Consider the following 13,483-nt stretch of genomic DNA (forward strand, 5'->3'; position numbering starts at 1 on the left):
TGGTGATGATGCTGGGAGCCCCGCCCTCCTCCACATGCAGCCACAATGAGCTCACTGGTTTCCAGCTCAGCAGGCTCCAGTGCCGCCGCAGTCCTCCAGCACAGCGCGCAGACCCACATACACACCCTGGATCTCCACGGGAAACATTGAGCCTAACGTTCCCAGAACACGTTTTCACAAATGTTTTAATGAAATGTTCCTGCAAAGTACAGGCCATTGTTGTTGTTTTTTTGTTGCCTGGTGAAGTTTATAGGCTAATTCACATTATTTTCTAAGTCTACACAGCCGTTCAAAAGTTTGGAATCACCTGTGAGTGGTGTTTTTTCCTCTTTTTTTCAATAATAATTAAAAAAAAACAGTACAATTCAGACACTAAATTTATTATTTAAATTATTAAAATGTTAATTTGCCCCCCAGTGTTGCATGACAGGGGAGAATACTGTTGGAACATAGATTTTGAATTAGTTTTTCAGTCCAGCAAAAAGTGACCCATGGTCATTATTGACCCACAGCTTAATGTAAGGTAAGCTGACTGTCAACTGACTTCCTTACAATTTAAACACAGTGAATCACATACGCATAAACAACTTTAATACATTGATTATTAAAATAAATAAATAAATAATTTCCCACAGTGGTTGGATTAAATAGATTGAAATGGTTTGTTGAATTTAAACACCTTGAATTGTTCAGGCAACATCATCAACATTGTTTTGGGTTCCACTCTGAAACATGATTTACTACATACTTTCAAAAACATTTTAAATTGAATTGAAATGATCATATGTCATTTGTTCAAAAAGTTAATCTGAAAAAATGTAATAAAATATGTTATGCTTCATCCTGTGTGGATGATTCAGGTCAAACTGATTGAGAAGTAGTGCCACCTGACGGTCGGTCCCTGAATTGTGAGTATGAGCTCGTGCAGTGGCTGAAACTCTGGCTGAAGTTCTCCGGATACAAACAAAAATAAAAATACATTCATAAATGCTACAATAAACGTAATTAGAATATTCAAATGATTGCTACTTATTGGTACAGGTGACTTTAATCCATGTCAGCCTTAAAGTGGGTTTGACTACATTCTGCTTTTTTATTCTCATCACATTTTATTATAATGATCTGAAACACTTGGTAGTGTTGTCTGACTCAAAAAGTAAGGCGGACACACTGATGAAGTCGAAATAAATGAGATACATAGTTGATACATAGACTACTGTAAATGCTTTCGATTCAGTATCGGATGAGAGCACTTTCACGAGAATTCATCTATCTGTTGAAACCGATGAGGGGCACATATAGTATGCTCCTCAGCAGACCACTTTGCACCGTCTCATTGTTTATTAACAGTGTTAACAGTGAGTTAATGTGTTTGGGTTCTATACGTTTCCTTTACTCATTGCTCCCCTCCTCTCCCCCTGCATCCTCTTCCCCCACCCCCCCCAATGTCCATCTACGTACCCGCAACGTAAATAGTTAGTGTGTCAGCCAACACCATTCTCAGTAACAGGACTAACAGAGCATTATCCAACACATCGTCAACTACACACATCACTTCACACTGTGCCGTCGTCAACAGACAGTGAGAGAGGTTTGTTGCCAGAACGCACAAAATCGTATGTGGGTACAGAAGTTGCCACTACAGAGTGGATTTAGCAAAGTAACGGTTAAGTGATTTGAAGGGGGGGACAGATGGCCATGAACGGACAGAATGACATCCGCAAAGTTTCTATTCCAAACGGACACCCACATACGTCTAAAGAGTATGAGGGACGAGGAACTTGGGGAAACAAAGCCGAGTTCATCCTGACAGTGATGGGTGCGATCATCGGACCTGGCAATGTATGGAGGTTCCCCTACCTGTGCTACAGAAACGGCGGAGGTAAGTGTTGCTCTCAGTTTGCAAAAAAAAATCATTTGGGACGATTATTAATATTATTGGTACATTTATTTTCTAGTATTATCGTTTCCCTCGGCGCAAAAGGAAGTAAAGATCCTCTCGTTTTTTGCAGGTGTGTTCTTCATCCCATACTTCTTGTTCATGATTACATGCGGAATCCCCTTATTCTTCCTTGAGACTTCCTTAGGACAATACACCAGCCAGGGGAGTATCACGTGCTGGAGAAAGATTTGTCCACTTTTCGAAGGTAAATAAATGCCTTTATATTTGTCAAGTGGCTTGTCATATTTTTCACCGAACACTTTGGATGTAAACGGCGCGCGTAATTACGCACTAAGTCTATCCTTTTGACCATATGACTGTTTGTCACCCGATTGGTTCGGAGCAAATACTATGTGCTGTGTCTTTAATTGCTGCTGCATTATTTTTATCTATAAAATGATTTCTTTTTGGCACAGGTTACTCTGTACCCAACAGACAGTGTAGAGTGCAACAACATAATATTATCTGCGCACCACCCTCACTTGTATATGTATTTGTTTTTGTTTTTCAGGCATGGGCTATGCCAGTCACTTAATCATTGCATTCAGTGCAACCTCCTATATTATCATCATTGCATGGGCGTTCTTTTACCTATTCTCATCATTCAGTGCGGACTTGCCTTGGGCCACATGTGGACACTACTGGAACACAGGTAGGATGTCCTCCAGCTTTTGGCGAGGGCTTCGGAAGCCTGTAGGTGTACTATTTGGCATGAATACTTTAATTTTAGCTGAGATGTAGAAAGTACAGATTTGATCACTAATTCCACTGCAATATTGATGAAAGTAATGGTGGGTGTTATGTGCAGCAGGGGAAGTTTTGTGTAACTCTTGCAGTGATAAGAAAGAGCAACACAGATGGAATAGAGTCTGTCAGATAAAAGTCTTTGTCGTTGATGATTTCCATAAAAGCACAAAATAATGTGCATGTTAATTATCTTTGTGGGATGCAACAAAACACGTTTTAAGTTCACCTTTTAGTTTGAAAATGAGCATTTTTACATTTCCAGTGTTTTGTTTTCCTAGACTCATGTCTGGACCTCAGCCATCCAAACCTGAACCTTAGCATGACATCCAGACTGAATGTCACTCTTCCTGTTGTGGAGTTCTGGCAGTAAGCATGTAGTCAACTAAAACAAGTTGAATTGAATGATATTTCTTCTTTCAATCCTTTGCTTTTCTTTCTCCCTCCCCCTTCTCATTTACATCACTGGTCTGGAGTGACAGGGCCGTAAAAATATTAAAAGGGCATCACCGTGCAGAAAGTTTTCTAGCATGTTGGACAGCCTATATGGCATTGCATCACGTTTTTTCCACTAGAAGGACACCCTATCATGTTTTAGCGTGTCCGCTCCCCTCCACTCTCATTCTTTAGCCGACCTCTGATTTTCTCTTATGACCTTTCTGTCATTCATTCACCCTCTCATCCCAACGCTCAGTTTACCTATCTCCCTTTCATCTGTTAGTTTGAATTTAATTTAGCTCTCCCTCTCACCCCCACCATTGCTCCCCTTCTCTGTCCAGGCACCGGGTTCTGAAAATCTCTAGTGGTATTGAGGACGTTGGTAGCTTGAGATGGGAACTGGTCCTGTGTCTCATCCTGACCTGGATCATCTGCTACTTTTGCGTTTGGAAGGGCATCAAGTCAACAGGAAAGGTTAGCTTCACTCTACGGAACCTCGACACTTTCTCAAAGAATTGGAGTTCCTAGTGCAAAACACGGGACAATATCCCGTGCTGGTTTACCACCATGAACTGTTTTGTTGGTTACAGTGCCTGGCACAGCTGGAGCCCCAGCAGCCAGCAACTGATACCAGGTCTCTGCAGTGTTGATCAACATAGACACTATCACAATTTAAGATGTACAAATCCATGTTTGTGGGTATGATTGTCGTTGCTGTAGCACACAACAGCGTAAATGCCTTCAAACATTTATCCATAAAACATTTTAAATGCTTTTATTCATTTTATTTTGGCTTAATATGACAATATGTTACCTTATTACAATTTTCCTTTAAAAAAAATGCCACTGATTACATCATAGTGTAATAATCACAAGATGAAATAAGTTGTATATACTGTATTAGATGGAAAAAGATATTACATATGTGCTCTACATTTTTAAGATTGTATGCAGGTTATTACATCAGCAGTTTCATAAAGTAATATTACCCACAGTAATAATGCTAATCACATCAGGGGTGAGGTGTTTGTGACCTGGGATCTGTTTTAGTAATAGCTCCGCGTAGGGTCTCCAAAAGCCAAATTTGTCCCTAGAAAGGGGCCAGACTAAGAGTAATTTTCAGGACACAATACAAATTGTAATGGTTAAGATGAGGGCAAAGTTATAGGTCAGAGGATATATTCACATTAACACAATCCAGTAAATGTAAGTTTAATGTATGGGGTTTATGGGTTATCACACATGGACCTAAACTTTACAACATTACAGTGGCTGCAGCTAATATACAGTGCAGTAATCCAATTGGAGCAAGTTTTACATTTCTTTCTTTTAAATAATGTATGTGTTCAAAATACGATGCTACATCACAAAGCATAAGATTTAGCTGCCTGTTACCTAATATACTAGGCTTGAGCTCCTAATCAATCATATGTTAGCATGTGATTGTTTCCCCAGGAGTGCTGAAACAATTAGTCAAATAGTTGTGAGTCAATTGATCGACTGATGGGTCACACCGTAGAAAGATGCCAAGTTGGCAATACCTTTCTTTGTTTCTTTTTTTCTATCAGGCTGCTTTCTTTACAGCCACCTTCCCCTACCTTATGCTGTTGGTGTTGCTCATACGTGGCGTTACCTTACCGGGGGCAATAGACGGAATCATTTATTACCTCTATCCTGACATCTCCCGCCTCTCAGATCCCCAGGTAAGAACACACATACGATCTTCAGAGCAGAACCGCTACATTCTTTCCTCTACACAGAGTCATGCACATACACACACGTTTGTTTGACCTTTCTCAGGTGTGGATGGATGCAGGCACTCAGATATTCTTCTCCTATGCCATCGGACTTGGATTCCTAACCTCTCTTGGGAGTTACAACACCTACAATAACGACTGTTACAAGTAAGCGCAGGCCTAATCTGTCAAAACTATCATCCCTTTATCGGAGTTTTTAAAAATACTACTGTTTCTTTCTGATTTCTCCGCAAACTCTATTGATTGCAGTTCCTTATACTTTTATATCCTCCCTCTTAAATTGGCCAATATAACTTTCCCATGTCATAAATATGATGAATCTGACTGAACGAAGGCTTCATGTATTACGTCACACATTTAGGCATCTGTCGTGTTCCCGGTTAAAAATAACCAAGTATAGAAAATCAATATATAAGACTATGTTATGTTCAACCAGCAAATGTAAAACTTCTGCTCTAGGTTTGCTTTATCAACAGTTACAACAGAACACACAAGGATTTGTTCCTAGTCTCACTAGTAGGGTTAAGGAATATTTCATTGCTACAATGCTAATCATTTCGAATTTATTTAGAAGAAAATAAACAATCTGATACTCAAGTTTATACATTTTCATTATTCTCATTCATTTTCTTTCAGGGACTGTTTCTACTTGTGTCTACTGAACAGTGCCACCAGCATTGTGTCAGGCTTCGCCATTTTCTCTGTTTTGGGTTTCATGACCAAAGAACAAGGAGTGGATATTTCTGAAGTAGCTAAATCAGGCAAGTAGAGTGAAAACAGTTTTACTACATTTCCAGTTGTTGGGGAGCTTGTAGTATACATTGCCAGAAACTGCCCCCTGCATAGACACTAGCTCTTCACCCTGTGTGGAAGTTGTGCCAAATCATGTCATGTTTATTAATAATAATAATAATAATAATAATAATAATAATAATAATAATAATAATAATAATAATAATAATAATAATAATAATAATAATAATAATAATAATACATTTTATTTGGAGGCGCCTTTCAAGACACCCAAGGACACCGTACAAAATACAAGAGATAAAAACAGCAGGACATTGGAAGGGAGAGCAGACAAACAAAACCAGAGATAAGGTGGAGACACAGGAAGAGAGCAAGAAAGAGAAGAGGGGGGGGAGGACACAGGATGATGGAGACTACAGAGAGTAGGCCAGTTTGAATAAGTGAGTTTTGAGGTGGGACTTGAATGTTGTAATAGTTTCGGACTGTCAGATGTGTGGAGGGACGGAGTTCCAGAGCCCGGGAGCAGTGCAGTTGAAGGTCCTGGCACCCATGGTGATGAGGGGTATACTCAGATAGGTAGGTGGGGGCGAGTTTGTGGAGGGCTTTGTAGGTGAGCAGGAGGTTTTTGTAGTCGATCCGGGATTGAACAGGGAGCCAGTGAACTTTCAGGAGAATGGGGGTGATGTGTTCAGAGGATTTGGTGCGGGTCGTGATCCGGGCAGCATCAAAAAGGATTTATTTATCCTTATCCTCTTATCTTTCAAACCTAAGAAGCTTACGTCTTTCTTCTTTTGTTTTACTCTTAGTTTTAATTTCTTCTCATATTACCTTTAGTTTCGAAACATGCAGCTCACATCACGTGAGCATGATTTCAGTTAAACAGCAAGCAGAGAACTATAACTGCATATACAGGTGTTAGATGGCGCTACTCACATTTCTCGCCCAACCTGTAGAAAAATACATATTTGAGGAAGTATCTAAATGTGTAAATGAAATGAAACTGCCCCGGGACAAACTGACGGGACTGACGACAGATGGAGCGCCTGCGTTGTGATGAAAAAAGCGGATTAGTTCAGGAACTGTGCAGGTGAGCTGACGGTGTATCACTGCATCATACACCAGGAAGCACTGTGTTGTAAAGCTCTGGAGATGGAACATGTAATAAGCACCGTAACACAGACAGGAAACTTTATAAGAGTCAATGTAAGTCTTTTCCTGAGGAGATACATTCTGAACATGGCGGTGCGATGGCTGAGTCGAGGGAAAGTGCTGAATAGATTTTTCGAGTTGCGTGAAGAAATCTGGCCGTTTTTGCAAGCAAAGGGAAGCGAAGGGTAGGGCTCCGCCCCCTACACACACACACACACACATACACGCACACACAAACACGTGTGCACACAGTTACAGTCAGAGACACAAAAAAGAATGACACAGTATAATTATTTATTACTTGTTAAAATGTCAGCTCAAAATTGTCTGCGAGCCATATCGCGTCATCGAAAGAGCCATATATGGTCATCATTTTAATGTGTCTAATACTTTATGCTATCTAATTATTTTATATGAGATACATTCAAGTGACAGTTTCATCGGTTTTCTTTTCATTTATGTTTCTGTTATACCTTGTTACATTCTATGTGTGTATTTGTAGGTCCGGGCTTGGCATTCATTGTCTACCCGCGTGCTGTAGCCATGATGCCGATGGCTCAGTTGTGGTCGGTGTGTTTCTTCCTCATGATCATTCTGCTCGGATTGGACAGTCAGGTACCAGCAGAACCTCTCTGAATAAATAAATGGAGGATTGAATGAATGAACGAAACCCTGATACTCTTTCCTTCCCCTGGTTTCTTCCAGTTTGTTGGTCTGGAGTGTCTCATGACATCACTGACTGATTTGTTCCCTTACCTGCGGCAAAAGTACAGACGTGAGCTGGTTCTGCTGGCTATCTGCAGCACCTGCTGTTTGCTGGGACTCAGCCTGGTCACTGAGGTTTGTACAGTAAACTCCAAGCTAGACAGTTTGCAAAACCCTTCCTCAATGTTTTCTTTTTTATTCATGTTACACTTAATATGCTTTAGAAACTGGTGAAATATATAAGAGAGCAAAGTAGAGGAAACAGTGTTTAGAAGCGACTTAAAACTAACTAGAATGGCAGTTGGAGAGTGCAGACCTCCGCCAAGGCCAAATGCCCTATTTCACAATGTTGACAAAAGTAACAAATAATTAGTGTATCCGCCCTAGGACTTGGATCCACTTCATATTTTATTGGGTTCTGCCTTGGCAAATGCAACACCCTCCAACCAAGTCTCATGAACATCGGGCCAGTAGTTTTCTATAAACCTGCCAAAAAACTGCCAAAGAAACAGAACTGAAATTAACAAAGTAAATCCCAATAACACATGAAGACATGTCAACACTTCTGTCAGTCAAGCCCAGGCCTTGCCAAACCCTTCAACAGTTTTCTGATGTTGTTGTGTTCCGTAAAATAATTTGTCACACTTAAGAAATCTTTTCACATTAGGAGAAATTGGTGTTAGAATTTATTTCCACGGGGCAAAAACCAATGTATGGTTAATAAATTCATCTCAAAGATGAGATTAACCTATAATATATATATATATATATATATATATATATATATATATATATATATATATATATATATATATATATATATATATATATATATATATATATATATATATTGCCTCCAGGGACTTGGTTAAGAGTTTTAAAGTTAGACATATGCATCCTGACAATCACAAATTTGAAAATATCTGAAAAAACTAATAAATAACTTTAACTTGTTGAGTTACTTTAATTTTTTTTATCAGTTTTCATTTAGGCAACAATAAGATGGAAAAAAAATCTAAAACACAAAATGTCAGATGTTAATCAGAAAATAAAAGGACCACCTTGAGGCTCATTTTATCTAAATGTTTTTAATTTACTTTGTAGGACTCTGATATGAAGAAGCTGATTATGTAGTTTATTTGAAGTTTATATCTGTTTTTAGGGAGGGATATACCTGCTCCAGCTGTTGGACCATCACGTCTGCAGCGGCACCACCCTGCTCCTCCTCTCCCTCTGCCAGTCGGTCAGCATTGCCTGGGTGTACGGTAAGTCATTGACAATACAACCAACCGTGCAATGTGTTCACCGGTAGAGATTTGGCAATACCGTTTCCACTGCGCTAGCAATTCTTGCGAGATCTCGCGAGATCGTGAATCCAGCTGTCGGGCAAGGTAACGTGATTTGGGAAAACATGGTGAAGGAGAGTGAAGTTATAAATACAGAGCAGGGGGAGGATGAGGAATAACTCTGGTTACATGATTACAATGATGTATGATTGCACATTGATATGCCGATAAATTCATCTCAAAGACGATATTGACATTTCTAATATCTTTCCTTTCCCTAAAGGTGCTGAACGTTTCTATGGCAACATCACGGACATGATTGGTTATCGTCCATACCCAATGATGAAGTACTGCTGGCGCTACGTCACCCCCTTTTTCTGTTTTGTAAGGTTTCCGTCCTTTTATTCACTGATGTTTCTTCCAAGTGTGTTGATATCTTTCTCATGCCCGTTTTCCAATGCAATGCTAACAGCTGTGAACACACAAATGGTAGATTTATTATGTATAGCACTCCTCTTATCTCTTCCCCCTTTTATCTTTTTATTTATCTTGCAACCACTCCCAGCACAACTTTATAGGTCAGAGGTTAGGGTTAATTTAAGTAGGCGTCTTGTCTTATAAGTTTCACAGTTATGTAAGTACAGACTGTTACATTTAATGTTAATCCTCTTTGTCTCCTCTAATCACAGGGCACCTTCATCTTCTCTATCGTCAAATACTCCCCGCTGAAGTTCAGTAACACTTATGTTTATCCATTTTGGGCAAACATCTTGGGTTGGTTCCTTGCCAGTATCTCTCTCTCCCTCATCCCACTGTTTATGTTATATAAAATGATGCAAGGGAAAGGCCCTCTCCGACAGGTGAGCATGATCCTCTATCCTATCAAATTAAGAAATATAATCTATAAAAATGTATTTATGTAATTATGACATGCAAAATTGTTTTAAAAAGCAGAATAATTTTCCACTATCATCATACAGAAATAAAGGAGTATTAGTGCAAATAATCAATCCTGGTACGCACAAAGTAATAAAGAATGTAACAGTTTTTATCCTCAGCTACTTTCACTTTACTCTTGAATCTCTTTTTTTTTCTCAGCGATTCTTGCTGCTCTGCCAGCCTGTGGACCTCAGCTTGGATCACAAATGTCTTCCTACGCTGGGAACCACTACCAGCGTAGAGCTCAAACCTTTATCCCAAAGTGGGGAACTCACTCAGTGAACGCAAACAGTAGTTCATCATGATTAATGCTATATTGTGAAGTCATTCTAAAACAAGTGTCAGAGGGATCTTGCTTTTGTTTGATTGTTATTATTTTTTATATTTTTTTTACAGAGCCCTGCCTTCATCTCCACAAAAAAAAAAAAAAAAAAAGGTGTTGGTTTAACTGTAACGTTTTTCTAAATATATAATTTTGCAGGGATAATGAAATTATGTCACTCGGTAAAGATGGATTTCGTTTTCCATTTAAGCTTAAACATATGCAAAGATCTCAAAGGGCAGATCACTATCTGACGTGTTGCATTTGCTTGTGTATGTGTGTGGTGTTTTTTTTTTTAAAGATTGAGCAAAATATTGATGAAAATATCATTATGCTGTGTTATTGTACATGATACATGAGCCCGTTTTGTATTTTTGCATTTACTGCCTACTTTCTTTCAACGTTTGTATCTAAATATCACATGTGGAATGTTTGCACCCTAAGCTATATATGCCTTTATACAGTATAACCTCATATTCCTCTTAAAACTCTGATAAGTGCCTTACAACATCATATGTAGGTTATTTCGCCTTGATATATAATACAATAACTGTAGGTTTGTACACCTGCAACATAGGTTAAACCTATGTTTAGCCATTTATAATAGACTATCGGACAAGAATAAATATTTTCCATAATTTACAGAGTAACCTGATACTTGGCATGTGTTATGTATTATATATTATGTCTTTTTTTAAACCCCCTGTATGCAAACTACAGATATACAAATAAAAGGGATGACAGATTGGGGAAAACTATCCGGTGTTAATGTGTCACATAAAAGGTTCATGCAACAGATTAATACTACTATGACTATACTTCTAATTACTACTTTGATGTTCAAGTATTTTTGCTCTCAATAATAACTTTGTTCTTTTCAAGCACCCCAGTAAGCCATGACAGTTTGACACTGAGTCAGCATTTCCTACTGTTGACATATCAAAATGACAGGAGCACAATCACAATCAGCGTCTTACACTTCGAGGACAGTACAAGGTGGGGATCAAACCGCCAACCCTGTGACCCGCCCCTAGTCATTATTACATAATGTGTAAGATCATCAGAGTCCATAAATGGAGGGCCACCACTGTAATTAATGTGTACACATATGCACATAGCTGTGAATAAAAACACATGCACGATGGATGTATTTATTTTGTGTTGACCTCGTAGCACTTGTCTTGACCTCTGTAGCTTAGCATGGGTGGTTTAAGTATTACTGGTGATGACATTTATATGCATGGAGAATCTACAGTAATCAAAAAGCCGTAGACAAACAACGCGTGACTGTGCGTGTCAAAGTTCAAGTTGAAGTTTCTGATTCGGATCTGACCTTAATGCCAGATTTCCTCAATGACAGATGTTGTCTTGCGATGGGAGCTGAGCCCCGTTCAAAAGGTTAGAATAAAGAAAGCGGTTACACAGAACTTTTGATAAATTAGCGCATCTTAACTTGAACCTTATTAATTGAAGAGCAAGAGCAAAGTTGAATTTCTCAATTATTAAGCATCAACTCCAGAGTTCAAGTGACTAAGCCAACACCCAGCTGGTAACAATCGGTGAAAAGATATCTTTCTTCAGAGGTCTTTGCACAAACTTTCTAGAAAAAGTTCAAAAAAGTCTTCAATTCATTCTGGAAGGGAACATGACTCATTAAAAACTTGAAAGCTGCACACGATGTGGTGTAGTGTATACATAAAGTGTATTCATCTGAAAATTACTTTCACAAACTGACTCAGTGAAAGTGAGTCCTCACAATAGATTTACTTAAAAAAACAAAAACATAATTTATTCAAATAAAATGAACACAAAAAATGTGTCACGACTCTGGATTTGTGTTTCCTGTTTTATTTTGTAAAGTTCACGCCCCTTGTGTCATGTCTTGTTTTGCTTCCTGTCCTTGTGTTTTCTCTCCGTCTGTGATTGTTAATTTGTTTCTGCTGTTTCTGGATGTTCACCCCGCCCTTGTGTTTTTGCCTTTCTTCCCCAGCTGTGTCTCGTTCCCTAGTTTAGTGTCTGTGTGTATATATCCCTGTTTGTCCCAGTGTTCTTTGTCGGTTCGTCATTCTTGTTACTTCCATGTTACGCCACTGTTCCCTCGTGCTTCCCTCATGCTTCCCTCGTGCTTCCCTCGTAGTTCCCTCGTACTTCCCTCGTCTTCGCGGTTTGTGTTTTTTTACTTGTTACCTTGTTTTGGATTAGCTTTTTGGAAATAAAGCTCTCTGTTTAACCTCATCTGGCGTTCTGCATTTGGGTCCACCTTTTCACCTAGTCGTAACAAAATGGAGCGGGTAGATCATTGCTCAGGGCTATTGAAGCACCCAGTTGTGCTGCCCAAGCGTTGCAACTATGGTAGCTGAGAAGGCCATTCATTGTGTTCTTTTGAAAGATTTTTGTGTTTGTGTTTGCATATGTGTTTATTACAACAAAATAAATTTCATGTTACAGTCACTGCCCTTACCGTCCGATAACAGAGAGCATTCCAATAGAGTGAAGGGGAACGGAGAAACTGTGATTTGTCATGATTGTGATCCAACATTTGCATCGCATTTCAGGATGCCAAGGCAAACCTTTCAGGTGAAGGATAATCTCTTATCAGGCCTATCACTATTGCTGATTACTGTTTTTGTGATATGATATTGTAATATTTCCTATTATATATTTAGAGGTGTAGAGTGGAATAGAAAAGTTTATGAAAGAGTCCCTCCACAACCGTACATACAATAGCATATGATAAGAAAAATATGTCTTAAAGAAACACCTTCGCCACGTTTTGTCGGTTTTGGTTGTGCGCCAGGCCAACCTCAACGCTCAATTGGCTGACATGTCAGCTGACTAGGCTCAATAGTCGGGCCCTTAAACTATAGAAGCTTGGCCATGTGTTCATTCTGTCTCTCCCTGAAGCTACCCACTAGTGAGTGGTCTGCGATGTGATTTTAACCTCTTAGAAGGTGGGCTAATTTACCCGAAAATACCTACAAACGACATACCCAAAGTAAATTGAAAGCTGCTCTTCAACCATTTGCACCAGCTGCATGATTTTGGTCTCATTCAAAAGATAACTCTCTTATTGTTCTTGCAAAACAGTGAATAATCACTCCAAGTGCTTCTGGCACTGAGTAATAGTGGTCTGAATATACTGAATTTGAAGAGAATACACTCAGTCTGAATTTCTTTATTGAAAAAGGTGTCTGAAGATGTGTATAGCTGAAATACACGATAGAAACATAGAACCAAGTATTAAGTTCACCACCAAATTTCAGATAAAAAGGGTAAAAACTTAATTATTAGACAGGTTTGTCTAAGAGTAACACCAGGTGTACACCAACTGTGCAATATGTACATGTACGTGTACATATTATAATATTTATTAATAAATGTAATTTTTATTTATTTATAAATAACTATTTTATACCCATATTCCCTGTTAGCAGTAATCACACAGAGT

At 38.9% G+C, this 13,483-nt stretch overlaps 1 protein-coding gene across 1 annotated transcript; it reads left to right on the forward strand.

Moving 5' to 3' along the window:
- The first annotated feature begins 1,518 nt into the window (after positions 1–1,518).
- On the forward strand, positions 1,519–10,326 carry LOC115018638 (sodium- and chloride-dependent GABA transporter 2-like). Its single transcript, XM_029447742.1, has 14 exons — positions 1,519–1,882; positions 2,013–2,147; positions 2,454–2,594; positions 2,968–3,055; positions 3,466–3,598; positions 4,693–4,827; positions 4,925–5,028; positions 5,518–5,642; positions 7,286–7,398; positions 7,489–7,623; positions 8,651–8,753; positions 9,058–9,158; positions 9,464–9,634; positions 9,873–10,326. The coding sequence occupies exons 1-14, from the start codon at positions 1,693–1,695 to the stop codon at positions 9,993–9,995; spliced, it is 1,797 nt and encodes a 598-aa protein (XP_029303602.1). The 5' UTR covers positions 1,519–1,692; the 3' UTR covers positions 9,996–10,326.
- Positions 10,327–13,483: the final 3,157 nt, after the last annotated feature.

The sequence above is a fragment of the Cottoperca gobio genome, chromosome 14 (assembly GCF_900634415.1).
Source record: "Cottoperca gobio chromosome 14, fCotGob3.1, whole genome shotgun sequence".
Taxonomy (NCBI): domain Eukaryota; kingdom Metazoa; phylum Chordata; class Actinopteri; order Perciformes; family Bovichtidae; genus Cottoperca; species Cottoperca gobio.

Coding starts and splice junctions, on each gene's coding strand:
- LOC115018638 (XM_029447742.1), top strand. CDS start 1,693: ATGGCCATGAACGGACAGAATGACATCCGCAAAGTTTCTATTCCAAAC. Junction 5,029..5,517: donor TACAATAACGACTGTTACAA/GTAAGCGCAGGC, acceptor ATTTTCTTTCAG/GGACTGTTTCTACTTGTGTC. Junction 9,159..9,463: donor TCACCCCCTTTTTCTGTTTT/GTAAGGTTTCCG, acceptor CTCTAATCACAG/GGCACCTTCATCTTCTCTAT.